The sequence below is a fragment of the Lynx rufus genome, unplaced genomic scaffold (assembly GCF_022079265.1).
Source record: "Lynx rufus isolate CCGP_SWC_20201006 ecotype Redwood Valley unplaced genomic scaffold, mLynRuf1.p SCAF_36, whole genome shotgun sequence".
Classification (NCBI taxonomy): domain Eukaryota; kingdom Metazoa; phylum Chordata; class Mammalia; order Carnivora; family Felidae; genus Lynx; species Lynx rufus.
In genome coordinates, this window is record NW_025814852.1 from 2,765,215 (window position 1) to 2,792,804 (window position 27,590).

Here is a 27,590-nt window from a genome sequence, read left to right on the forward strand (position 1 = left end):
GGGCCGGGGGGCCCACGGGCATCACGGTGTGTGCTGCGGCCAGGGCTCAGTGCGTCCCCGAGACCGGCTCGGCCAGCTCCCCACCTCCCAGACAGGCAGAGGCGCCCCTCGGAGCCGCAGCGCCCGGGCTGACGGCCTCACGGGGATCTGCTCCCTGGGGCGCCGCCACGGTCTCCGCCCCGGCCAAGCCACTGCCCCCCGGCTGGCAGGGGCACGAGCTGGCGGTCCACAGACACTCGTGGGCACCCACAGGACGCCAAGCGCGTGCCACAGAGGCCCGGCGGAGAGCTCATCTGGCCATGGCAAACAGGACACGCTCCAAAAACAGCCGGGCACTGTGCTCGGCAGCCTGGCCGGGCGCTGCCCGGGAAAGAGCAGGCGGTGAAGACCACGGGGGAGGGAGAGCAACGGAGGGGGCGTTTTACCTTGGGGGAGCCACTTAACCCCTCTGAGCGCCTGCTTCCTCATCTGTAAGATGGGGGAAATACTGTCTGCCCCAGAGGGCCGCTGTGAGGGGCAAACGGAAGACACACGTCAGCGTCCGGCACGCGGCCTGCCCCAGACCTCACGGGGAGCGCCGGCTCTGAGCCCAGACCCGGCCAGGACGGTCCCCGCCACGGAAGTGCCAGCCACACCGGGGGGACGGATGGCGCCGGAGCTCACGCCAGCAGGGGCGGGTGCAAGGCCCCCCGTGACGCACCCGGGCCACTGCCCTAAATGCAAGCGTGAGCGGGGGAGCTGTGGGCCCCTCCACGCTGCTCCCCACACCTTCCCACAGGACCCTTGCACAGAGAAGACCGAGCCTTCAGGGCCAGAGAAGTGGGGGTTCAGCACAGCCTGCCCTCACCAGCTGTGTGACCTAAAGCCACCCGAGCCTCGGTCTCCCCGTCTGCATCAGGAGCACGGAGAGAACCAAAGTCACGTGTACCCAACACCCGACGAGCAGTCGGTGCCCAGGGACAGGTGGCCGTGCGCCCCCCCCGGCCCGCCCCACACCTGCCCGAATCCAGGAACCCCGGCCTGGCCATCAGACAGCCGGCTGACCTCGTCCCCAGGAACGCTCACCTTGACGACAGGCGGTGTGGGAGGGACCACGGGGATGATGGGCGTCGAGGGAGGAGGTGGGGCGGCGGCCGGGGGGACGGGGACCGACGTGATGTTTGCAGTAATGGTTGGCACAGGGGTGGCGGCAATGACGGGCGTCTGGGAGACGGCGGGGGGGACGCTCTGAAAGGGGGCTGCTGGGGTGACAGAGGACACGGCCGCCACTTGCTGCGTACCTTGAAGGCAAGGAAAGCACGCTGAACACACCAGGCTCTACCTGCCAGCCAGCTTCTAGAAGCTTCTAGAAGCTTCCTGGACCATCCCCTCCAGCCAGAGCACTCCGGGGCCAGGGAGCCCTTCCCCCTCAGGCCCCGGCCCTGAACCTTGGCTGCCTCCACGGAACACACCTCCCCAGGCTCTCCCTCTGGCCAGAGACTAAAATCTCAACGAGGAAGCTGGACAAGGGGCAGCCTGGGAGGAAAGGCCGGGCGTGGGACCGCGAAACCGGAGGTTCACTCAGACTCCACCTCTAACCAGCTGAGAGACCCAGGCGGAGCTCCTTAACCACCCACGGTCCCATCTGCGAAGTGTGATGGCCGGCGGTGTGGGGGACCCACTGCGGCCTCCCCCGTCAGCCTCTCGATCAGGGCGCACCTCGGTTCCAGGTTCCGGCCAGGTACGACCCCCAAGGCTCCCAGTGCTAATCCCCACTGCCCTCTCGACAGGGCGCACAGCCCCTCTCCTGTCACAGAGAATGCAACACAGGCCAGAGAGGCAAAGTCCTGGGGGGACACAAGGACCTCCTGTCCAGACTGCTGGAAGAGGTGGTCTCAGAGGATGGGGACATGGCAAGACCACAGTCTCCCCACAACAGCAGGCTCGAAGGCAGACAGTAACAGGCCACCAAGGGCTGGCGGGACCTCAGACAGCCCCGACTCGACAGACAGGGAAACTGAGCTCAGAGGGGCCGAGGGACCCGCACGAGAAATGCTGCTGTCAGTCCCCGGGGGGTGTCAGGATAAAGGGACCGTGCCCGTCCGCCCCTTTACCTGCACTCTGGGTTCCGCCAGCCGGCTTCCGGCCTTTGCCCTTCGGAGCAGGGGGTAATAATTCAACTTCCTCCTGGGGCATCTGGGCCACTTTCTGCAGAAAAATTTTCTCTAAGGCTTGGGCCATTAGCACTATGTCATCTGTGGGCTGAAGACACAGGGGGAGCCAAGGTCACTTGTCGGGAAAGGAACCACGTGTTCGCCAAAGACATCGCTGGTTGTAGCTCAAGAAAACACCGACTCGAGAATCTGTTAAGAGATTTGCTAGGGCGGGAGGCGGGAGGAGGCCAAAGGGGCGCATCCCACTGTGGAGACGGGAAGGGTAACAACCACCCTTCAGCCCATCACGTGGAGGAAACACAACCTTCTACCCGCTCCCACTCAATTCGTCTCTGCTTTAATCACGTCGCTCTTGAAAACGGCGGAACCCCCACGAATGTAGGGTCCCGTGGACCTTCCCTAATCTACTCTTCCCGCTGCAAACCACTGTGTGGACACGCTCCCTCATCGTGCAGGGTCCTCGCCGTCTCGGGCGGCTGCACACACGCGAGCCCGCATCTCTACGGGAGGGGCGTCTAGGTCGGAGGGCGCGGACGGTTTGAAGCATTTGGTCCCCTAAACTCCTTCTGGAAAGGCTGTTCCCGCTTTTACCTCCCCTCCCCCAGGGTGGGGGAGGGGGGCGGTGTGGGCAGCGTGTGGGACCCTGAGTGGGGACGGTGGCCAGAAGGGCGGAGGGCCAGGGGGTGACGTGCCCGGCCCCGAGGGCCCTCTTGCGGCCACGTGCGCCCTTACCTTGTTATAAATGTAACAGTTTGTGAACATGGTGTTGAAGTCCTGCATACACTCGCTCGCGCTCCAATAATAACTGTTTTCTAGTCTCTTCTTGATAGTTCCCATGTCCATCGGGTTCTTTATTATCTTATGATAATCCTAGGAAAGAGATTTTCAGAGGCGTCACCAGCACCCACCGCGTGGCCCTTTCCGCTGCTCCCGAGGACAGCGACTGCACGCCGCGCAGTCTCTTCAGGTGAGTCAGGCGCCAGGCCCGGGTCAAAGGCAGGATGTGGGGCGAGCGCCCGGCCAGCCGCAAACCCCTCCACGCCGCTCGCCCGACGGCTTCTGCCTGCATGGGAGGCTCTTAGAGACGCACGCGACTGTGCGGCCGGAGCAGGCCCCAGAGCTGATCGGCTCTCTAGAGACGGGGCCACGCCCCTTCCCGGATTCCAAACCAAGGGTCTGCCGGAGGCCGGTGCCGAGCCGGGCCACCAACTCCTGGCCCCGGGCTTCGCCTTCAAACGCTCAGGGTTTCTCTACCTGGGTCCAGACGGAAACCCATCGGATGGATGGCCCGCGCCCGGGAACGTGACCCCCAGGGGCGGGTGCAGCGCTCTCCAGGAGGGTACACGGGACAGGAGGAAGCTCCGGCCCTCTCCAGCCCGTAGGGCTCAGGTCTCTACACTCGGTGCCCTGCTCCCTACACTCGGGGACACGGCCCTCCCACTCCCACCGCCGCTCCTTGGTCACCAAGGGCCACGGGCTGTGCCTGGCTGACCGGCACCACCGCCGCCTCGGCCCGAGGGGCGGTCCGTCCAGGAACGGGGCCGCAGGGGGGCAGGGATGAGCGGGTACTCACAGGCAGGTTGAGCTTGATGGCGTCCACGGGCTGGTAGAAGGGCCAGGCGAACTGGTGCTTCCAGAGCGTCTTCACCACCACATTCTGCATGTACTGTAGCTGGTTGGTCTTGCGGCCCGGCTTGGTGGGGTTGGAGACCTCCGGCGGGGGCGGGTTCACAGGGCCCGGGGCCGCCGGGATCCCCGTGGGGGCGACCGTCGCGGTGGTGGACATCCTCCGCTGCTCGCTCACTGGCCGTCACAGCAGCGGCTCGGGGACGCCCTGGCTTCCACTGTGCTCCTTTCCGAGGCCTGACGTCCCATTTCTGGGCCCAGCTGGGCAGCACCTACGGGGGAGGAGGTACAGCAGAGACGGGCCGGTCACCCAGGCCCCACCGCCTCTCCCAGCCCCACGGACTCCCGCGTGGTCGCAGTGAGGCCAATTCATCTTGCTCACGACTGTCGCCCTGGTCAAACCAGCCCTCCCCTGTCACCCAACCACTCTAACTACGGCTCTCAGGCTGGGGCAGGGAGGTAACTGAACACGGGCCACCTGGCCACGCGGGCGACGCAAGGGCGGGAAGGCGGCCGTCCGGGCACACGGCAGCGGTGGGAGGCGGTGGCCCCGGACGCGGCCGCTCCTGGCTCACTGCCCACCAACTGCCTGCCTACTGGGGGCGGACTCTGACTGTTCTTGGCCGTGGCACCTTTGGGGGAATGATTCACACGTAGACACAGCTACAGCATCGACCCCGCAGAGCCGAGCCGGGCAGGCAGGACGTTTGCGGAACCACGCACGGGGTGTGGAGCTGGGCCCCCGGGGCAGCGAAGTTCTGATGTAACCACGAGAACGGGTGCTGGTTTGTGATGGCGGGCGGGGGTATGACACGCCCGGCCCCGGGGCCAATCGGGAGGGCGGGGGGAGGGCACCCCCCACCCTCCTCTCTCAGTAAATGAGGGGCTGCTGTGGACCTCCCTCCCCCCACCCCCCGCCAACTTTCAGGAATGCCCTCCAGGCTCACGGCTGGAATCCAAGATGATTAACTACACCCCAGAACACACAGGCCGGCCCCGACATCGGAGCCCCAACATATCCCGGGGGCCAGCCGGCAGCCCGCTTTTACTCGCGAATGGGCTGTTTACTTTACGAGTGGACTGTTGGCCGCCTGTGGAATGAGAGCACCGGGCCACATTTCTGAGCCCTGCTACACTCCAGGTTTCTGTGTGTCCCAGTCCCCGTCACAATATCCAGACGTGTCGGGGCCGGGTGGCAGTGCCCTCTGCATGAGGGGCCGGGGAGCACCGGGGGACGGCACTGGGACGGCACGTGTCGGTGACCGCGATCAGCCACCCTGCCCACAACTTGCAAAAGCGGATGGTTAAGACCTGGGGAGTTCTGTGAGCTGGTTAGCACCCTGTGGGTAGCTGGCCACCTGCCACGTGGGCGTGTTCACGCCAGAGTAACGGGCACCTGCTACAAACCACCGCGAGCGGCGCGAAGAGGGTTCAGACAGCAGGGGCATCTCTGACGCACCAAGCAGACCGGCGGTGCATTCGAGGGACACCCCGGAACCACCACCACGAGGCGCCGCGCCCAGCACCCTGGGGAGCCCACAGCCCCGCCCCCCCTTCCACGCACTGCCGCGGTGAGCTGGCGCCTCTCCCGCTCCTCCGGGTCGCCAAGCCCGGGCAGCAGCACGGTCGGCATGGTGTCCTCGGCCCCCGCCAGCGGCTCAGCGGGGAGGGTGGCCGTGCCAGCTCATGCTAATGGCCACGAGGGTGGGTCTTGACCACCAGAAAGGTGTGGGAGCCGGGCGCAAACCTGGGTCGTGCTCACACCCTGCGGCCCCACCCTCACTCCTGGCAGGTCAGCCCGCGCTTGGCCTGAGCACCACTGCCACCTGCTGGGATCCCTGTGAACCCCTCGCCGCCAGCCCTCCCCGCGCATCGCATCTGGCAGGGGGGTGGGCCCAGGCCACCCGGGGCCGCTGTTGCTGCCGCCGCCACTCTGCCCAGGAAGCCAGGGAACAAGCAGGATGCAGCCAGGGGCTAAAACACCATCTGGGGGTCTGGGGGGACACGGGCCAACCACCCCCGCCCCAAGCAGGAGGACAGACGGGCACTGCTCACTGCAGGGACACGCTCAGGAGGCCACCAAGACCGGAGAAATGCCCCAAGGCCTCCCTCCCTCCCTCCTCCGACCACTGCTGCTCCAAACCCGTGGCTGAGCAGGGAGCCAGCACCGGCCACAAACACTGGAACGTGTCCCCAACCCTGCCTTCAGGGGAGTGCCCAGGGGCAGACCAGCAGCCGCCGCGACCTGGGGCCCAGACGGCGCCGCGGAAGCTCCTGCACCGAAGGTCAGCGGTCACTACGGGCCACAGGAGGCCTTCCACGGTGGCCCGAGGTGAAGCCCGCCTCCAGCTCCGCTCAGGGGCCCGGTGAGACGCGCAGGAGGGGCCCAGCACCGTCCAGCCCATGATGCCCCACGATCTGTGGGGACTGTGCACGGCGATGGGCCCTCCCCCTTCCTGCAAACACTCTACTGAACCCGGGCGGGGACACCGCCCCCCCCCCCCCCAGACCGCTGCAAATACCTGAGGGTGACAGCACCCAGCCCTCGGCCTCTCACGCCTCCCGGGAGCCGGTCCTCCTTCCCCGGCAGCCCAGGCACCAGCTCAACGGGGAGGAAGGAAGGGCAGCCAGAGCAGAAGAGGCTGGGGACCCCCCCCAAGCCCTTCCAGCCCAGGTGCCAGGACCCACCTCTCCAGAGGAGGCTGGACCGGCAAGGGGACGGCCAGAGAACTTGGGCCACACACCTCCAATACCTGATGCCTGGGAGGCGGCCCGTGGAGGGAGGGGGACTCAGGGAGAGGCCCCCTGGTCCTGGTCATAAAACCGCACAGGCACCCGGTGTCATCCCCTCCGGCGCGGCGGGCAGCGTCGAGTGGCCGCAGCCCCGCAGGCGCACGCACACCGTCACCCCTCGAGATGGAGCCGAGGCCTGGGCGTCGGTCACCTCTGCTCAAAGCGCAGGTGGACGGCGGGTCCAGGACGAGCAGGGCCGCACTGAAAGCCTGGCCTGGCCTTTCCCCCTGGACACTTCTCCGGGCCAGGCGGTGGCCTCGCAGACGCTGACGAGGACGAAGGAGAGCCACAGGCCACCGTGGGAACCCCCACCGGGAGGCGGATGATGGGCAAGGACCTGCACACCAGCCCGCGAGGACGGGGGCTCTCACCCTCTGCTTGGGTTTCTGAACAGGGAGGTTGTGTTTAAAACCCGTTTCTTTTGCAAAGGGAAGAGCATAAAGAAATTTCTATTTCGAAAAACCGCTCGAGCACCAGCCAGCCCCAGTCCTGCACTCGGTTCACGGCCAAGCGTTCGGAGCGCCCGTTTCTCCTCCGAGGCCTGGGGCCGCGGACCTGGGGTCAGGGGAAGGGCTGAGCAGCCCAGCAAGCTCCCGGGAGGGGAAACCCCAGGGCCACCTTGACCCCAAAGTACGGGGTGGCACCCAGCAGCGTGGCCAGCCCCTGGGGTCCCACCGGCCACACCCAGGCTACCCGGACCCAGCCCACCCCTCAGGGCAAAGCACAGGACAAGACCCAGAGCACGCGAGCATGGCTCCTGCCACTCGGCCCGGAGGCACACGGAGCCGGCACACTATCCATCAGCCTCCCTGGGTGGGATCAGGGCTGCGTTCTGAGACCAGGAAGCAAATGATGCTTCCAGAAAGAAATTAAAACTTGGGGTGCCTCGGTCGGTCAGGCGTCCGACTTCGGCTCAGGCCATGATCTCACGGTTCCTGAGTGTGAGCCCCACGTCGGGCTCTGTGCCGACAGCTCGGAGCCTGGAGCTGCTTTGGGTCCTGTGTCTCCCTCTCTCTGACCCTCCCCCACTCACACTCACGTCTCTCTCTCTCAAAAGTAAATAAAACATTAAAAAAAAAACAAAAAACAAAAAAAACTTACACAGACCACTAGCCGACCCCCTCACAGGGTTCAGCCACGAACTAAAAATCTGTAATGGACAAAGCGCAAAATGACAGGGAGGTTTAACGTGCTGTGAAGGTCGGCTGCCGTGGAATCCCGCGACAACAGCTCCCAGGGTGGCCACCGGTCCCCGGACGCCCACAGCGCCCCGAGCAGCCTCTCCCTGGGACGTGTCCAGGAGCAGGGCCGACCCCACCAGCCAGCACCCACCACCCTCAGGCCCAGCCCTCACGGCTGCCCCCCACCCCCACCCCGGGCGAGGCTGGTAGTGGCAGACGGCAGAGAAAACACCGAGAGGCACGCGGAGCGGTCGGCCGCGGCCACGAGCCCCTCGCCTCTGCTGGTGCCGAGACGCGCGTGTGACCTATGAGGTCAGTGACCGTGCAGGCTCACAGATGACAAGGCTGAGGCTCCCTGCCCTCGGCGTATTTCCTGAGCTGGGCGTTCGAGGGACAGGACCCAGGCAGCCGAAGAAGGTGACGGTCCTGCTGTCACCACACCGACATCAAGGGCACCAGGCCAGGGGGGCCGCACAGAGGGCGGCAAGAAACACCCGCCCGGGTCTCCACACCGGGGTTCAAAACTCGGCTCTCCTCGCTGGCCGACCTCCAGCATTGCCGTCGCCCTACCGAGCGCTCCCAACCCAGCCCCACGGACAGAAACACGGGCGGCATGGCTTCCCACCCACGAAGATATGGAGACCAGGGACATCCTGGCCAACGGCTAGGGAGCTGGGTGACTCTGGCATGTTGGGCTGGAAGAAAATTAGGTGCCCTGGTTCCCAAGTCACCCGGGGAGGGGGACTCAGCACAGCCAAGGGCCGGGGACCACAGCCGCGAGTCTCTGTACGCCCATTACGGGATGCTGTGCGGACACGCGGAGGTCACACGCGGGACAGACATTGGAAACATGTCCGCCTAAGGTAAACACAGCCTTGCACCTCACCTCTGTGCCCCGGCGGACCGGGACCGGCCCCTCAACGTCCTCCCAACCCCACACGTTATGACCATGAGCCACCCAGCCAGCCATGCACACAGAAGCATCCCACGTGTCGGAGGAGCAGGGAGGCTCCTGGCGCACCCACTGCTCTCCCCCGGGCCTGCCCCTCCGGGTGGGCGCCAGCCCCTCTCTGCCCCAACAGGCCTGAGCTCCCTGCGGGAACACGGGACACCCCAGCCCCGCCCCTCGGCCGCGCCAGGCCGGGGAGAAACAGCGGGGCAGAAGCCCGCCCTGCTGCACTGGCCGGGGACAGAAGACACAGAAAACTGCCGGCTTGGCTTGCTCCTGCATCTACTGCTGGGGACCTCCGGCACCTCCTCGAGGGAGTCTCCAGTGGGGGCGCCCTGGGGCCCCCAAATCGAGGGGGAAACAAAGGCAGACCGGGGCACCAGAAGGGTCCAACCCCGTCGTAGCTGGGTGGATCCGCGTGACACGGAAGGCTGCCCGTCCCTGGGGTCAACTTCTACACCCACCTGGGACTCCCAGGTCGCACGGAAGGGGACAGGCCTGTGCTGCTCCACTGCCCGCTCCTGGCAGTCACGGGCGGGCGAGGGCTGCTGGGTGGTGGCCCCGGACTCTGGCGCCTGAGCCCGCTGCTAGAAATGCCTGCTGCAAAGTGAATCGAGGGGCGTTTCCTTCAACACTCTTTGGTAATCTTTCGGATTCAGCGTTAGGACTTTGGGGGCAATAGAGGTATTGCGGCTTTCAGTTTTCTGGAGCTACTATCTTCCAGAGACAGGTGCTCAGAGTCTTATGAGTGAAACACGCCCAGAGCTTGCTTCCCGATAGTGGGGGTGGAGCCTGAAAATGAGTGGGGGTCTGGAGACAGGACAAACCAGGAGAAGCTGGGCACCCTGGGGGCTATGGACTGCACTGGAAGCTCCTACAGCACCAGAACAGGGTGAACCCCTTTTCCCTGGGTGTTCAGGACCCTGCTCACAGCAGCTGTGAGATCTGGGGGACATGACCTTGCTCCCCACTCCCCCCTCACCTGGCTAGGAAGAGGACCCCCATGCAGGTCCAAAGCGCGGGAAGTGTGGGTGCCAAAGAGACCCCAGCACCTTCAGACACGGGACATGTAGAATCTGTAAGCTGCCAAGTCTGCCCTGCCCCCGCCCCAGCCGCTCCCAGGGGACAGGGTAAGGGTCTCGTCTTCTGGGCTAAACAGGAACGAAATGCATGGCGCCAATTCACCGGCATCAGAGCCCGCGGGCCTGCCAGCTGGCTGGAAACCGTTCTTCTAGAACGTGGGCCTGAAGGTTTGTAAGCACACATGACGTGGGAGCGATTAATTTCACGTTTAAGCCTCCCCGCAGACCAGCAGCCTCCGGCTCCCCACGCACCCGCTGGCAGCCGCTCTACCCCGGAAAGCTATTTATTGCACAGACGGCCCTCCCCGTCTGCACGGGCAGCCCTCCCGTTCACCGAGCGGGGACTCCTCTCCGACACGGCCCTGCAGACGGCAGGCAAGTGGCGCTCCTTCCAGGGACAGCCAGGAAGCCTCCGCCAAGTGCCCACTCTGCGCTCAGCACCGCCAGGCAGGGAGGGAGCCCGGTTCCTCGGAGGGGGAGGACGGAGGCACAGGGGACCTGCCCCACTTCCCAGAGGATGCCCGCCAGGGCAGGAAGGCAGCACGTGCAAGGCGGGTGAAGGTCAAAGTGGAGACAGGCCGCCTTCAACTCTGGAGGATCTGAAACTGCCCAGAGCGGAAACTCAGATAAACCACAAAAACCCTCAAACACAAGTGAAAGCCAGAGATCCGGAGTCCCCAAAGTGGGCAGGTGGCAGGGGAGGGCAGGGGGCAGACTGGCCACCAACCCTCAGGGGCTACACACGCTCCACTCTGTGAGGGGCTCTGTGCCGGGCCTTGGTGGGGGGGGGGGTGGGAGACGGGCCCCGGGCTGCAGGCGGCGAGGTGGGGGCTGGCCCGGAGCCAGCCGGCCGGCCCCCCCCACCGCTTCCCAAGGGTCTTGGACCCAGCCTCTGGGACCCACCTCCCTCCTCCACGGGGAACTAGGATCCCGGATAAAACACAGAAGTCCACCAGAGGCTCACTCAGCCCACGGGGACATCAGGAAAGACCCCTTATTCGGGGTCCCCGGACAAATGAGTAGGATCCTCGGTCCAGTCGCCACCGTGGAAAACACCCCCAAGACGGGGCAGCAGCCGCCCACAGGTGGCGCCGGAGGCAGGCAGAGTTGGACTCTCCCGGGCAGCCGGGACGGAGGCTGGTGGGGGACAGAAACGAGGGACACACGGACACTCACTTGCAGGTGGCCCTGGAGCACCTTCAGCCGTGGGGGGATGAGACCGGGAGGGGGCAGGGGCCACACGGGGCATTTCCAGGCTGGCCTGGGCCAGAGCAAGGAGCCTTTATCTGGGGCTGGGGGGGCGGGGGGCAGGAGCCCCAGCTTTCAAAGGGAGGGCCGAGGGACCATAGGGGAGGGGTCGGTGGAGGTCCTCGGCGGGACCCTGGCATGGGGAGCATCTGAGCGGAGACCATGGCACGTCCTGGGAGGAGAGGAGGCACCGAGGACGCTGTCTTTGAAGGGGGAGGTCACTGGTAGGGGTCTGTCCCCAGTCTCAGCCAGAGAAGGGGACACGGGGCAGGGCCGGAGACTGCCTATGCTGCCTTGTCCTGCTCAGATCCACAGTTCCCACCAGCAACAAGGACGGCCTTCAAACACTCGGCCTCCTGAGGGAGGTGCGGGAGGGCTCTCTCTCTCTGTGCCCCTGGGGGCCCCCACGGCCACACTCCGGTCCCAGTGTCCTCGCAGTCCACCTAGCACGGCACCCGTGGGAGGCCGTGTGAGCTCCGTCTTCCAGGGGGGACGGAGGCTCGGGGCTGAAGGGGCACGAGGTCACCCGGCCAGGAGGAGGCAGATTCCCCGCCCAGCAGAGGGGAGCGGAGTGCCGCCCCAGAGCCGGACAGCCTGTGCCCCCAGGCGGCACACGCTGACAGGCGGCCGCCCAGGGGCTGGCCATCCAGGTCTCAGGAAACGGGATCCGTGAGGCCAGGGTCGGCTCCCATGACAGACAGAGCCAACTGCCGCTTCCTGTGGGGCCAGGGGAGGGGACCCCAGGGGAGGGGAGCAGACGGGGAGGCTGGGCCTGTCACAACCCGCTCAGGCAGGGAGCGCGCCCTGGGTCTAGGTCACACCTGCTCTCCCGAAGCATGGGACTCGACCCCAGCTGGCCCAGGCCCATCTAACGTGCAGCCACTCCACTGGGTCTGTAGGACTGTCCCAAGGCCCCGTGCCTGGCCCGCAGACCAACCTGCACTGCGGCCCCGACCTTCCTGACGACCCCCCCCCCCCCCGCCTTGTCCTCTGGGCTCCGTACCCACAGCACCTGGGGGCCTGGGCCCCTGGCCCACCTCATGCTTCTTCAGCCCGCTGTTTGCTAAGGTCTTACACTTCTCCCCACCCCGCCGGCCCTCCTTGGGGAAGCCCGCCTCCGAAGGGCTGCTTTCTTGGCTGAACATCGGCCTCGACACGGACCTGAGACCCCACTGCCAAGTAGGGCTCACGGCTCACCAGCCGCACCCCGTCGCCACTGCAAGGCTCTGTCTCTATACATCTCCGTATGTCTTTTGACCTCCCCCCACCATACTAAGGGTGCCTCTCAATGGGTGTGAAGGCCCAGAGACAGACAGACAGACAGACACACACACACACACACACACACACACACACACACACACACGCTCGGATACGCTGAGCCCTGGCCCAGGCACCTGGCGGGCCAGAATCTGGTGTCAGCGGTGGGGAAGCCCAGCAACACCCATACGCATCCCCGCAGGGCACCCCTCAAGGCCAGGCCACAGGCCGCACTGAATGACACCTTCCATGGGGCCGGGAAGGGGCAAGTGACCCGTGGCTCAAAGGGAAATGTCTTCAGGGAACAGACGCCGTGAGGACAGAGTGACTGGCATCCACACTCATCCAGGGGAGGGAAGGACCATCCGCTCGGGACAGCTGGTCTCCCCGAGGACGCTGGAGGCCGAGTGGCCCCGCACACATACGGAGGCGGGGGCCCGGCCCCATGAGCACCAGGGTTCGGAGCCCTGGCCACTCCTTCGGCCTGCCGACTTTCTACCACGCGGCTGTGGCAGGCCTGCCCGGTGTGGGGTGCAGCCCACGGGCCCCGGCGTGTTCCATCCCGGGAAGGGAGCCGGGAGCGCCCAGTCGCCTGACGGGAACCAGACCACGTCACAGGCGGGCACCGCTTCAACCGCTGCCGTGCCGGGCTGCCAGGAGCTCCGAGGACCCGCCAAGGGAGCCCGGAGAGCTGACCGCCACGCCTGACGGGGTCCCGACCCCACCTCGCCCCATGCCAGGCTAGGCTGCCGCCCACCATGGCCTGGCCTCCGCTCCCCAAACGAGGCCGCTCAGCGACACGCGGCGTGAGGAGCAGGGACCTCCTGAGCCCCTGGCCACCCTCGGCATCTAGTGGATGTTACCACGGCCCACACGCGCTGGGAGTACCGCCGCCCTAGCGGTCCCGGGAACAGTACCCACGGTAGTGGCGTCACCACGGCCCCGGCGCTCACTGGGATATCACGTAGGTGTTACTACAACCCAGGACTCACTGGGAATACTGCCCACGGCGCAGATGCTGCCACCGCCCTAGTGCCCGCTGGGAATGGTACCCACGGTGGTGACGTCACTACAGCCCTGTGCTCCCTGGGAACCCGCCCACGGTGCTGGAGTTACCGCGGCCCAAGTGCCTGCGTGTACCCCAAGCTCTATTCCCCGGCGCTCCTCGGCCTCTCTGACAGGCCCGTGGGGGCTTTCTGCCATCACAGGGGACAGTGGCCAGGTCATCTGTGTCTCTAAGCCCAGACCCACACCCGGCCCGGCCGGGACAGCCCGGAGGCAGTGAGGACGGAGTCCAGAGGGCGCGGACCTTACCCGGGAGCCGACGGCCAGCCTAGCCGGAGCTCTCAACCGCGAGTGCCCATCGACGCGAGGGCTGGTGCTGGAAGCAGCCGGCCATCAGCTGGGGGAATCACCCCCTTCGGGAGGCCCGTGCCACTCTCTGCCCCTTACACGCATGCTGCACCCCCGTGACACCCTCCGGTCACTGCCCCTGTATGGGAAAGGCATCCCCTCGGCTTAGTCACAGACCTGAAATGGCTCCTTTTCCTTCTAGTAACACGTTACGAGGGTCCGGCCACACACACCTGCGAACGTCTTCCTGTTTGCGGGCAGCGGCCACCGTGACAGCGGCCAGCAGGTGAAGGCATCCCCACCCCCTGTCCTGAGGCACTTGGTGCCCAGGACCCCAACGGGGCCCCCACCGCAGCCACCAGCACGTCCTGATCACGTCCCACACCAGCCACCGAGCCCGACTTCAACCGCACGCAGAGAAAGTGAGCGAGGAACACCGGAACTGTCACTGCACTCCAGGTGACCTTTTTTGAGGGGCTGGAACAGTACTGCCAAACACCTCACTAACTTCTGACGAGGCCCCCCAGTACTTCTGGGACCTGCGGCGGGGGGGAGGGGGCTTCCTTCAAAACGCAGCTTTCAGCTGGCTCTCGCTGCAGGTTGTAAAGGGCCTAGGAAGGAGTCAGTTGAGAGCAGACTCTGTTCTAGAACAGTTAAAAGCTGGCAAAAGAAATCAACACTCCCCGGTAGCACTGAACAGTGGAGCCGAGAGCCCCGGCCACACACACACGCGCAGGCCCCCGCCATCTCCACCGCAAACGTGCATCCAGGAGCCACACTTCAAATGCAAACCACCACCGTGTGAATGATCCCCAAACATGACACTCTGCCTTTAAGCGCCGCCCCCCCCCCCAGCTCCACGATTCTCGGATGGCAGGAGCACAGGCACCCGGAGCGGGGGTGTGAGCACCAAAGGGCCTCGTGGACACAGCGGGCACCACCTGGGCACCTGGATGGTGACCGGTGCGCCCGGCCCAAGCACACCAGGCGGCCCAGCACTCCGGGGACACCTGTTGGTCTCTTCCACTCAAACAAAAGGACAAAGCCTCAGGCGGGAGGGGAGGCGCGCTCCCAAGAAGACACGAGTCCCTGGGGCACCCCGAGTTCCCAGAGGCACGTGTGCAACGAGCAGGGTGCCACTTTCTGCCATGGTCCACTAAAATTTCCTTGCAAAACAAAGACTGCCTCAACTGGCGCCCGACCCGCTGAGGCCAGGTATCCGGGGCTCGCCTTTGGGGTGCCCCTGGTCACAGTTCAAAGATCAGTTGGGGGGGGGAAGAAGGACCAGAACCACTCTGCTCGGGGCGGGGGGAGGGGGAGAACAGTGCTCCCCCAGGGAAGCTCCGCCACCTAGAACCAGGAAGTGGCCGTGTACCTCACCGCTTGCCGGGCACCCGGCTCTGGCGGCTGGCAAGTTGCCAGCCTGCAGGAGGCGGGCACAGGAAGGAGCCGCGGGCTGCAGCAGGGAGCTGGGCTGGGCGGTGCGCTGGAGGGGCCCCCCCCTCCACTTTCACTTTCTGCCCAGGACTGCCTGAGAGTCAAAGGCGGGAGCCCAATGTTTACAAATCCCGTCCTTTATTCGAAGCGCACTTCCAAAGCACGCGCAAGCTGCTGCTGAAGGAAATCAATTACTCTACTTCCTAAAAACAAAATGAAGATCAAAACGGTGCCCAACGTCCATCCCAAAAAAGCGTCTTAAATCCCTCTTCCCTGGACGTCCCCGTGGCAGGGCTGGGACAGGATCTAGGCCTCTGAGGAGCTGCTTGGAGGTAGCTTCCAGATGCCCAGGGGCTGAGGCAGGCCCCCCCAGGTCACCAGAAAGGTCAGAGAGGAATGCCCCTCCGCTGCCCACGTCACCTCCCGTCCCTCCCCACTGTGTGCCCTATCTTTCCTTATCTGTAACCACCAGCACACGTCAAGGCCTCAAGACAGAAAAGGGCAAACACAGAGCTTTATTTGCAAATGAGAGGCCACCTTTAGGGCTGCTGCGAAGGGCCCCTGGGAAGGAGAAGAGGTCCTTACCTCCTGAGAACTGACCCCCTGCACAGATCCACACATTTCTTTGACCCCTTTGCAGCCAAAGCTACTCCCCTGTCCCCTGCCGCCACCAAAATGCCAGGCCAGGCAACTTTGTATAGACTTCAGGATCTCCCAGGGCCACGCCACAGACCCAAGAAAAGAATCCCCATCTTAAAGAAAAAGAGTAAGGGAGATAGCTAACAAAACTCCCTTCTTCGTCCTCAGTGGGGTGGGGGAGCACGAGGAGCGGCCGGAGGGATTGTTTCCCTCATTTTCCTCTTGCCGTTAGTTTGCCCACTGATGCACAATACCCGCCCCACACCCACCACGTTAACTTTGCAGTCAATAACCAAGTTAGCAGACGGGGGAGGGACGCCAGTTCTGCACGTCTGGGCAGAAAGCTTTCAGACAAAATGAAGGGTCGCGGGACACTGGGGGAATGGGCTCAATAGAGAGAATTCACAGGAGGAACCCGCCCCAAGCGGGCCACCTAGCAGACCCCATTCTTCGTCCCCACTTCCAGCTTTCCAAAATCGTTCCTGCCCCCCCTCCCCCAGGGAAATGAGGCCGCACAAGGCTCCACGCTAGCCCTGCCCCCATATGAGCAACCGGTGGAGGGAGAGGGAGAGGGAGAGGGGGAGAGAGAGAGAGAGAGAGAGAGAGAGAGAGCGAGCGAGCGCTCCCCGGGGCCCCCAGCTTTATTCACGGAGGAGCCCACTAGGGCCACGGGGACGTTCGGGGTCTGCGTGGCGGGCATTCCTCCCCGATGGGCTTGTGCCATGGTCAGGCCGGTGCCCACCCCGAGTGGGAAAGGGGAGAAGCACCCCGCTCCTCCCGCTCCATGTCGACCTCGCCCGGATTAAGCGCTTTTCGGGCTCATTTCAAAACGGGAACTGGGTCTCCTCCTGGCCTGGCCTGGCCGCAACGACCCAGCAACTCAAAGGGGCTCAAAGTCAGCGCGGGGCCCCTAACTCTGGGAGGAAGCTGCCCCGCGCCACTCCGAGGCGGGCCCGGCCTGGTCTCGCCCCCCGCCCCGGGGGCGGCGGCGGCGGCGGGCCCCCAGCGCGAGCCCCGAGGGACCGCAGCCAGGGCGGGTGGGCGCCGGGAAAGTGGCGCCGCCGCGCACGGCGGGCCCGGGACGCCGCCGCGCACCTTCCCCTCCGCGTCCTCCCTCGTTCCCCCCTCCGAAAGATGGCGGGCAGAGGAAAGGGGGAAAAAAATCCCTTCCGCGAGGGAGGGCGCGGGAGGCCGGGTTGGCGCGGGGCGCGCGGGCCGTGCCAACTCCGGGCTGCGCGCCCCAGCTGCGGTGACGCCCCCAGCCCGGGGCGCGGGCGGCCGGGAGGGCGCGGGCGAGGGCGGAGGGGAGGGAGCCCGCGCCGCCGCCGCCGCCGCCGCCGCCGCGACCCCGGGCGGCCGCCGCGCTTTGTTGCATCGTGGCCGCGCACAAAGGCGGCGGCGGCCGGGGCGCCCGGCTCCCGGGACGCGCCGGCGGCCCGCGCGGGGCGCACGGGGCCGCGCTCCCCGGCCCGCCCGGCCCGCCGCCGCCCGCGCCGCCCGCCGCCCCGCGCGCGCAAGGAAGCAAGAGAAAGGCGTACTTGGCCTCGGCGGCTCCAGCGGCCGTCCCTCCCGGCCCGCGCGGCCGGCTCCTCTTTGGTTCGCCGGCCCCGGCAGCATAATAGACGCGCCGGAGCCGAGCAGGGCTCATGCGCTGCGCCGCGGCGCCTGGCGGGAGTCGTAGTCCGCGGCCGGGCCCGCGCTGGGGCCGCCCAGGGGAGGCCGCGGCGCGCGGACTACATGTCCCGGCCCCGCCGGCGCCGCGCCCCGCCCCGCGCGCCCCCGCCCGCTGCCCGCCCCGCCGACCCGGCCGCGAGCGGGCCCGGCCCGGGGGGCGCGCGGGGCGGGGCGGGGCGGGGCGGGGCGGGGCGGGGACCCCTGGCGGCCGCCCCTAGCCCGGGCCCGCGTGGCCAGCCCTGCATCCCCGCCGCCCGCCCCGCCGCGCGGGGGACTCGGGCCCACGGGCGAATTTCCTGGCGCCCGCGGGAGGCGTGGAAAAGGCAGGAGCGCGGCCGGCGGCGGCCCTCCCGCCGCCACTCCCGCCCGGGGACCCCGGAACCCGGGGGTGGGGGGCCGCCCTCGAACCCCAGCCGCGCGCCGTTGGGGCGGCGCGCACCTGCCCAGCCCCGTGTTTGTAAACAAACCGCGCGCCTAATTAGCCCGGCGGGGGCGCGCGCGAAGGGCGGGGGCGGGGCTTCGGCGCGCGCGCGCGCGCAGGGGCGGCCCCGCCCGGGGAGGAGCCGCGCTCGGCCGCGCCCCCTCCGTCTACCCTTCTCCGCCTGGGCCCCCCGCCCAGCTCGCGTCCCTCTGGTGCGGGGGTCAAGAGCCCAATGCCGCTGGCGTGCGAGAAGGCGCCGAACCGCCGGAGCTGGCAGGGAGCAGGGGGTGTTCACGGTTCTGCCCAAAGCCCTGGTCGGTCCGCCAGCCTCAGTTTCCCCATCTGCGCCGGGAGGAGCAGGAATGAGCTAAAGGTCCCCATCCTGAGATTCCAGGAGTGGGCCACAAAGGTAACAGCAGAGACCCTTGGCTCTTCTGTGTTTTCAAAAGCTCAGCTGATGGACACGTTTCGGGTCTTGTTTTGGGTGGCCATTCCTCAGGTGTATACACGAGAACAGTTTTATCCAGCTGTAATATCAGGTGGACGCACCTTGCGTACGTGAGACCCCCATAAAAATGTCTAAGGACAGGTTTTCCTCTGTGTTGGCTGAACCTGCCAATTGCAAGGTCAAGTTCGCTTGTGCGGGCTGGACCCATCCCAAGCCCCTGGGGTCGCTGGGTTTACTTCTGGGTGCTCAGGCGTTCTCCCGCGGAAATGCATGCATCTTACTAATGTTAGAGTGAGTGCGGTCTCCCCTGAGCCCATTCAGCCATCCTGTGGTTCCAGAATGTCCCACCTGTCCTACAGGTGAGGAAACTGAGACTCTGAGAGGTGGAGCGACTTGCCCTGGGTCACAGAGCTAACATGTGGGAGAGCTGAGATGCCAGAGCCTGGGGGCCTGGGAAATAGTTTGCAGGACAGGCCAACACCTTCCCGGACCATCCACGCTGCCCCTTCCCTGGGAGCCCAGGACCCCTTACACACCCCAGGCAAGACTCCAGAGCAAGGCGCCCGTGGGGAAAACCTTGCCTTTCTAGTTTCCAAAGTGGGAGAAGGCCAAGGAGTGGATGATGAGAATCTGCAGGTTGACACGTTAGACCTGTGGTCCCGATAGCACCCCTCCGGAAGCCCGGGTTTACAGACTCCTGTGTTAGTCATCTCCAAGGCTGCGTTCCTGTCCTGTCGTCTGGGTCTCCTCCTCTAGGACGGCCTGGGCACGCGCCATCAGGATGATCCCACCTCACTCCTCCTCGGGCCAAACCAAAGATCCTCTCCACCTGGTCTTGGCCTTGCAGAGCCTGGTTGGAGTCCACAGAGGCTGCCCCTGACCAGCCAGGCTGTCAAGGCTGCTGACCGAATGTCCAGGACCCTGAGGACCCTCCTTGGGTAGCCTGCTGATCCAAAGAGTACCCGCGCCAGGAATATAGCAGGAACCTGGGCTCTCCCTGGGGACCTGACTTTGATGGAAGGACGCAGGTCCCCACCTTTCCCTTCCTCGTGCTCTCTTGTGCTGCCCAGGTGGCTCGGTGGGGTAACCTTCCGTGAGGCTGGAAGTCTCTAGGAGCAGAATCTGTAAGAGGAATGTGACAGAGGCTGGCATTTGGGCATCCCAGCCCCTGGCTAACTACCTGTCAGGCCTGGTGCCGTGGCCCCTCCCTGGGGCCTCTTGAGAGGCAGGGCTGCCTTGGGAAGAAACCCACGGCGGCCCCAGTGACCGTCCCCTAATCAGCCCAGGCTCTTGGAGTTTCAACACCACTGAGGTCGGGCCCCTGGGGACTGCTGAGTGCCCGGAATGGAGTCACTTAATCTCCCCAACCCTGGTTTCCTCATCTGTCAAAGGAGTACAGAAATAGGGCCTGAGCTCTGCTGTGGGAGGGAAAAGGGTGTGTGCAAAAGGCCGGGCCTGCGGCCCCAACTTTGTCAGGCTCCCCTCTCCACCTCCGTCTCTTACTTGCATGGCCCATTTATCGGCTATCCCCGCTCCAGTGTGGCAGCTCTGTGACAGCAGGGCTCTGTCCCCAGGGCCTATGGGGGGTCTGGCATGAAGGAATGACTTGTTTTCTCCTGCTCCTGTCCCACCCTGCAGCCTGCATCTGGAAACCTCAGGACAGCCAGACCTCCTCCAGCTAAGGCCGCTGCCCCGTTCACCCCCACACAGAACCCTGCGGGAAGCCTTAAGGCCATGGCCTTAAAGCTCGTCCCCAGGCTTAAACCCACATTCAGGCCAGGACGGGGCCCAGGGCCTCAACTGCCTCCTCCGCTTTCATGCGGTCTTTGCCCGTCATGACCCTGGAGGCATCGAGCAGTTTGTATTACTGCATTACAGTTTCTACACAAGTCTCTCAAAAGTTTAGTTATTGTGGGGCGCCCGGATGGCGCGCTCCAGTTGAGCATCCAACTCTTGATTTCAGCTCAGGTCATGATCTCACGGTCTGCGGGTTCGAGCCCCGCATCAGGCTCTGCACTGACGGCCGGATCCTGCTTGGGATTCTCTCTCTCCCTCTCTTTCTACCTGTCCCCCGCTCGTGAGGGCACGCTTGCTTGCTCTTATAAATAAATAAATAAATAAATAAATAAATAAATAAATAAATAGTTATTGTGAGTCCTCCCCAGCTTCCCAGGAGACTCATCAGCCCCCAGAACAACTTAAGGAAAAAAAAAAAAAAAAGGAGGGGGGCACCTGGGTGGTTAAGTGTCTGACTTTCGATCTCAGCTCCTGTCATGATGTCTCGGCTCGTGAGTTTGAGTCCCGTGTCGGGGTCTGCACTGACAGCACAGAGCCGGCTTGGGATTCATTCCGTCTCCCTCTCTCCCTCGCCCCCCCCCAAAAATAAATAAATAAACATTAAAAAAAAAGTTTCTGAGCCCCACATGGGGCGCCTGGGTGGCTCAGTCGGTTAAGCGTCCGACTTCGGCTCGTGGGTTCGAGCCCCGCGTCAGGCTCCGTGCGGACGGCTCAGAGCCTGGAACCTGCTTCGGATTCTGTGTCTCCCTCTCTCTGCCCCTCCCCTGCTTGCGCTCTGCCTCTCTGTCTCTCAACAATCAATAAATGTTGACTTTTTTTTTTTTTTAAGAAAGGACTATCTGTCTTTACAAAGGCTGGGTTGCAGAGAGCTTTGGGGGTGAAGGGCAGAGGTTTCTGACTGCACAGTCATTTAATGAGCACCTACTGTGTGCCAGCACACGGTGTCAGCAGCTTTACATACATAATTTCACCGAATCCGCAGACAATTCTATGAGGTAGGGGTTACCGTGCCCACTTTGCAGATGAACATGGAGGCACAGCGAGGTTAAATTGCTAACTAGCCTGAGCCAGGTGAGGGTTCACATTTCACCCGCAAGGCGCCTTCTAGGACCCTGCTGCGTTTTGGTAGGGGAGGCGAGGGGCACGTTTGAGGAACCGGAGGCTCCTGTTCTTAACTGGTGGTTCTCTTAGAAAAGTGTGAGGAGCCTCAGTCAGGGGATGAGGGTGCCTGACGGTGCTCGGTGCTCGGTGCTGTGGGGAAAGATCAAGCCGGGAAGGAAGCCAGGGAGGCTGGGCTCGGGTGGTCGTGGCAGCAAAGCGTGGGAGGGAACCAGGATTGTGAGTGCTTTTACTTTATTCTCCTTGACAATCATTGCTTTCTTCCATGGCAAACAGGTATTGCTATGAACCAAAACCTACGTTTGGTTTGCAGAAACAATCATGGTAATAGAACGGAGACGGGCTGGCCCGGGAAGTGCTGCGGTTTCTGGTCTCCTGGAATCCTCGCTCAAAGTGGAGGTGCCCCTGGCATTACAAGGCCGTGGTGACAACCCCTCTTGGCTTTGCCACCTGCAGGAAAGCTATCTGTGTTGACGTCCTGTGACATCATGGCCCTGTCTGTATTCCCTCCTCCTATCCCCTGCCTCTGAGGAGGAATCCCGAGATGACGAGATAAGTATGTTCAGAATGATTGAAAATGTAAAATAAGTAATAAAAAAAAAAGGCTAACAAAAATTTTGAAATTTTGAAAAAAAAATCTTAGAAGTTCTAGAAATCAAAAATACAGGCTAAAAAATAAAAAACCAAAAACAAAAATACAGGCTACATGGAAATTTAAACCTCAGAGGAAGGGATACAGAGTGGCTTAGACACTGTTGAAGAGAGAATTAGTTAGAGGAACAAAGAGGTGGAAAATATGAAAATTGGAAAATTTATTTAAAAAACAGGAAAGAGGTGTTATGTCATCCTTCTAATAGGAACTCCAGATAGACAGAATTAAGAATTAAAGGGGAGAAGAAATATTTGTACAGATAATAGATGAAACTTGAACAAAATAGATGGAGGAAATGAATCCTTCAAGCACAAGCAGGATAAACGAGTCAGTGCGCCCCTAAACATATCACAGAGGAACAAAAGCCATCAGAGAAAACGAGATCTGACTGGCAATCGGCTGAGATAAAGTCAGCAAAAATGGCAGAGCAGAGGACTCCAAGGGCCCATAACTCTGCAGAAACAGCAAATAAACTGGCAAAAACTGTCAGAATATACTTTATCTGAACTCTGGAAACTAGTCAGAGGTTTACATAAACTGGAAAAACAATCAAGGAAGAGGCAGTTTAATGTCAGCATTGCGTGAAATTTCCATTGAATAACTAGCTGACCACTGAGCTAATCAAACAGACACTTCGCTGGCCACACACACAACACAGAATACTGGATTTACAAAGTGAGTTCAGAAAAATCAAGCCAACAGCAGCCATCAGCAGCAAACCCTAGGGAGGGAGGAGAATCTGACTTCCAGAGCTGCCACGTTATAATATTCAAAATGTCCAATTTCCAACAACAACAACAACAACAACAAAATGTGAGGCATGCAAACAAGCAAGAAAGTGTAGCCAGTATACTGGGAAAGAGATTAATAGAAACGGTCCCTCGGGAAACCCAAATGTTAGATTTCCTGGATAAAGACTTTAAATCAACCCTGTTAATATGCTCAAGGGCTATGGGAAACCAGGCACAAAGAATTAAGGGGACCATAAGCATAATATCTCACCAAATAGAGAGCAGCAATAAAACGGATAGAAATAATGAAAGGGAGCCAAATAGAAATTCTGGGTTTGAAAAGAGCAATACCTGAAACAGAAAATTCACTAGAAGCGCTCCATAACAAATTTGAGCAAGCAGAAGAAACAAAGAACTTAATGATACATTGATTGAGATGATCGAAACTGAGAAAAGAGAGAAAAATGAACAGAGTCTCAGAGACTGGCAGAATGCTACCAAGCATACTAATGTATGTACAATGGGAAAATTACAGACTCATTGGGGAAGAAGGAATATTTTATGAAATAACAGCCAAAAATTTCCCAAATTTGATGAAAGACAAAAGTTTGCATAGCCAAGAAGCTCAAAAAAGTTATCCAAGGTGGGATAAACTCAAAGAGATCTGTACATTATAATCAAAATGTTGAAAGACAAAGAAAATCCTGGAAGCAGAGAGAAGTCACTCATCATGTACAAGGGGGCTTCAGTATGATCAAGAGCTTATCTGTCATCAGAAACCATGGAGGTGGGGCGCCTGCATAGCTCAACTGTAAAGCATCCGATTCTTGGTTTCAACTCAGGTCATGATCTTATGGTTCGGGAGTTCAAACCCCGTGTTGGGCTCGGTGCTGATAGTGTGCAGCCTGCTTGGGATAGTCTCTCTTCTCTCTCTGCCTCTCCCTTGCTCATGCTCTCTCAAAATGAATGAATAAACTTAGAAAAAAAAAAAACACAACCACATGGAGTCCAGAAAGCAGCATGATGACATATGCAAAGTGCTAAAAGAGAAAAAATCCTGTCAACCAAGATTCCATATCCAGCAAAACTATCTTGTAAAAAAGAAAGAGAAATCAAGACATTCTCAGATAAACAAAAACTGAGAGTTTGTTGCTAGAAACCTGCCCTTTGAGGAATGAATGGACAGGAGAGAGTAGCTTGAATCCACATGAAGAAATAAAGAACAGTAAAGGGAACTACTTCGGTAAATATGAAAGTCAGATTAATATATTTTTGGTTAGTAACACCTCTTTTTCTACCTATGTCATTTAAAAGACAACTACACATGCAATAATTATAAATCTATGTCAGTGGATCATGTGTAGAGATATATTTGTAACAATGACAACATGAGGGAGGAATAGCCTGATACAGAAGCATCATTTTTGTATACTAGTGAAACCAATACAAAATAGTTTATTATAAATTAATACGTTAATTATAATCTCCAGGGCAACAAATAAGAAGAAAATAACTAAAAAATATTTAGTGAAAGAGAAGAAAATGGTGCAGTAGCAAATATCTAATACAAAAGAAGATACTGGTGGAAGAATTGGGGCACAAAAAAGATAAAAGACATATCAAAACTGAATGGCAAAACAGCAGAAGTGCTTCTGTGTAGGTAGTTACATTAAATGTAAATGGGTTAAATTATCCAATTCAAAGGCAGCAATTGAAAGGGGGAAAAAACATAATCCAGCCATATGCTGTCTGCAAGAGACTAGAACCAAAGAAACAAATAAGTTAAAAGTAAAAGAATAGGAAAACATACTCCATTTAAACAGTGACCAGAGACACCTGGGTAGCTCAGTCAGTTAAGCATCCAATTTCAGCTCAGGTCATGATCTCACGGTTCAAGTGTTCCTGCGTCGGCTCTGTGCTGACAGCTCAGATTCTGTTTCTCCCTCTCTCTCTGCCCCTCCCCCACTCATGCTCACTCACTCAGTCTCTCTCTCTCTCAAAAATAAAATAAGAACATTTAAAAAATAATAAACAGTGACCAAAAGAGAGCTGGAGCGGCTATATTAATATCAGACAAACTAGACTCTGAGCCCAAAATTGTTACAAGAGACAAAGAAACACGTTGTATAATGATAAAGGGTTTAACATAACAAGAACATATAACGATAATAAACATGTATGCCCATACAAACAGAGCCCCCAACAAGGGGCAATATGAAACAAAAGCTAACAGAATCAAAGGGAGAAATAACGGCTCAATAAGAATAGTTGGAGACTTCAACACCTCCATTCCAATAATGAATGGAACAGGTAGACAAGATCAGCAGGGCAACAGAGGACGTGAATGATACTATAGCCAACCAGACCTAACACTTATGTAGATTGCTCTGCCCAACAGCAGCAGAACACACATGCTTCTCAAGGGCCCAGGGAACGTCCTCCGGGATAGACCACATGTTAAGCCACAAAACAAGTCTCAAAAACTTATTAAAAAGATTAAAATGAGGGGCACCTGAGTGGCTCAGTTGGTTGAGCATCGGACTTCAGCTCAGGACATGATCTCACAGTATGTGGGTTCGAACCCCACATCAGGCTCTGTGCTGACAGCGTGGAGGACATGATCTCACAGTATGTGGGTTCGAACCCCGCATCAGGCCCTGTGCTGACAGCGTGGAGGACATGATCTCACAGTATGTGGGTTCGAGCCCCACATCAGGCTCTGTGCTGACAGCGTGGAGGACATGATCTCACAGTATGTGGGTTCGAACCCCGCATCAGGCCCTGTGCTGACAGCGTGGAGGACATGATCTCACAGTATGTGGGTTCGAGCCCCACATCAGGCTCTGTGCTGACAGCGTGGAGCCTGCTTGGGATTCTGTCTCTCCCTCTCTCTCTCTGTCCCTCCTCTGCTCTCTCTTTCTCTCTTTCAAAGTTGAATAAACATTTACAAATTTATAAATAATAATTTTTTTAAATATTAAAATGATACAAAATATCTCCTCTGACCACAACCAAAGGAAGCGAGAAATCACTACCAGAAAGAAAATTTGAGAATTCATGAACATGTGGAAATCAGACAACACACTCTGAAACAACCAATGGGTCAAAGAAGATCACAAGGGAGATTAGAAAATACTAAGCAAACAAACAAAAAAATACAAACATTCCAAAACTTACGGGGTTTGGCAGAAGCAGCACCCAGAGAGAAATTCATAGCTATATGTGCCTATATTAAAAAAGAGAAAACATCTCAGATCAATCACCTGAACTCCCACCAAAAGGAACTAGAAAAGGAGCAAACTAAACTCAAAGCTAGCAGAAGGAAGGAAGCAATACAAATTAGAGAGGATATGAATAAAATAAATAATAGAAAAGCAAGAGAGAGGACCAACCAAATTAAAAGAGTAAAAGATTTTTTGTTTTTTTAATCAACAGGGACACCTGGGTAGCTCAGTCAGTTAAGTGTCCAACTCTTGATCTCAGCTCAGGTCTTGATCTAAGGGTCGTGAGTTCAAGCCCTGGATTAGGCTTCACACTGGGTATAGAGCCTACTTTGAAAAAAATCAACAAAACAGAGAGTGCCTGGGTGGCTCAGTCAGTTAAGCATCTGACTTCAGCTCAGGTCATGATCCCACAGTTCATGAGTTTGAGCCCCACATCAGGCTTTGTGCTGATAGCTCAGAGCCTCGATGGAACCTGCTTCAGTTTCTGTGTCTCCCTCTGTCTCTGCCCCTCTCCTGCTCTCTCTCTCTCTCTCAAAATAAATAAATTTTTTTTTTAAAAAGTCAACAAAATAGACCATCCTTTAGGTAGATTGGCCTGGAAAACAAGAGAGAAGCTCATATGAGTAGAAGCAGGAATCAGAATGGGGGGTTAACTTTCTTATGTGAAGATACTTGGGCTTACTTTTTTTCCTTTTTAGGGTTTGCCAACAAATTCAATAACCTAGATGAGATGGATGAACCCCTAGGAATGTGCACACTGGCCAAACTGTCTTGAGAAGAAACACAAAATCTTGGAGCGCCTGAGGGGCTCAGTCAGTTAGGCATCCGACTTCGGCTCAGGTCATGGTCTCACAGTTCATGAGTTTGAGACCCCCGTTGGGCTCTGTGCTGACAACTCAGAGCCTGGAGCCTGCTTCGGGTTCTGTGTCTCCCTCTCTCTGCCCCTCCCCCACTCACACTCTGTCTCTCTCTCTCAAAAAATAAATAATAAAACATTTTTAAAAATTAAAAAAAGAGAAGAAACACAAAATCTCAAAAAACCTACAATAAGTAAAAGAGGTTGGATAGGTAATCAAAAACCTCCGACAGAGAAAAGCCCAGGACCAAATGGCCTCATTGGTGAATTCCATCAAACGTTTAAAGAATTAACAGCAGTATTTCTCAATCTCTTCCCAAAAATAGAGGAGGGGGGATCGCTCCCCTATCATTTATGAGGCCATTATTACCCTCGTACCACAGCCAGATAAAGACAGCACAAGAAAACTACAGACCAATATCCCTTGTGGGTACAGGCACAAAAATCCTCAAGAAAATACCAGCAAGCAGCATATTAAAAGGATCACACAACAACTGAGACTTACTCCAGGAATGAAAGAGTAGTTTGACACATCAATATCAATGAATGCAGTACACCACGTTAAAAGAACTGGGGAGAAAAAGATGATCTTGTTATGGGGTGAATTCCAATTCTTATGTGAGTCATAACCCTCGTTAACTTCAGAATGTGACTGTAGTTGAAGATAGGGTCTTTCAAGAGGTATTTGGGTTAAAATGAGGTCATTAGGGTGGACCCTAATCAAAAATGACAGATGCCATCCTAAGAAGAAAAAATGTGGGCACCAAAGTGCACAGAAAGAATCATCTTTTTTGCAAATGGTGCCGGGACAACTGGATATCCCCATGCAAAAGAATAGAAACGAACCCCTTCCTCACACCGTATACAAAAATGAACTCCAAATGGATCAAAGGCGTAAAGGTAAAAACTAAAACCACAAAACTCTTAGCAGAGAACATAGGAATAAA

General features: G+C 59.3%; 1 protein-coding gene across 2 annotated transcripts in view; it reads right to left on the reverse strand.

The window, feature by feature from the left end:
* The window catches only part of BRD3 (bromodomain containing 3), a 31,994-nt gene extending 14,633 nt beyond the window's left edge, over window positions 1-17,361 (reverse strand). Inside the window, exons 1-5 of one of the 2 annotated variants that reach the window (XM_047093767.1) lie at window positions 17,260-17,361; window positions 3,727-4,051; window positions 2,886-3,023; window positions 2,094-2,187; window positions 1,066-1,280 (exon numbers count right to left, since the gene is read on the reverse strand). In XM_047093767.1, the coding sequence (XP_046949723.1) occupies window positions 1,066-1,280; window positions 2,094-2,187; window positions 2,886-3,023; window positions 3,727-3,939 (660 nt within the window). In that variant the 5' untranslated portion in view covers window positions 3,940-4,051; window positions 17,260-17,361. Of the gene's footprint in view, window positions 1-1,065; window positions 1,281-2,093; window positions 2,242-2,885; window positions 3,024-3,726; window positions 4,052-17,259 lie in introns of both variants that reach the window. The other variant, XM_047093766.1, reaches the window with a different exon arrangement.
* Between the last annotated feature and the right edge of the window lie 10,229 nt (window positions 17,362-27,590).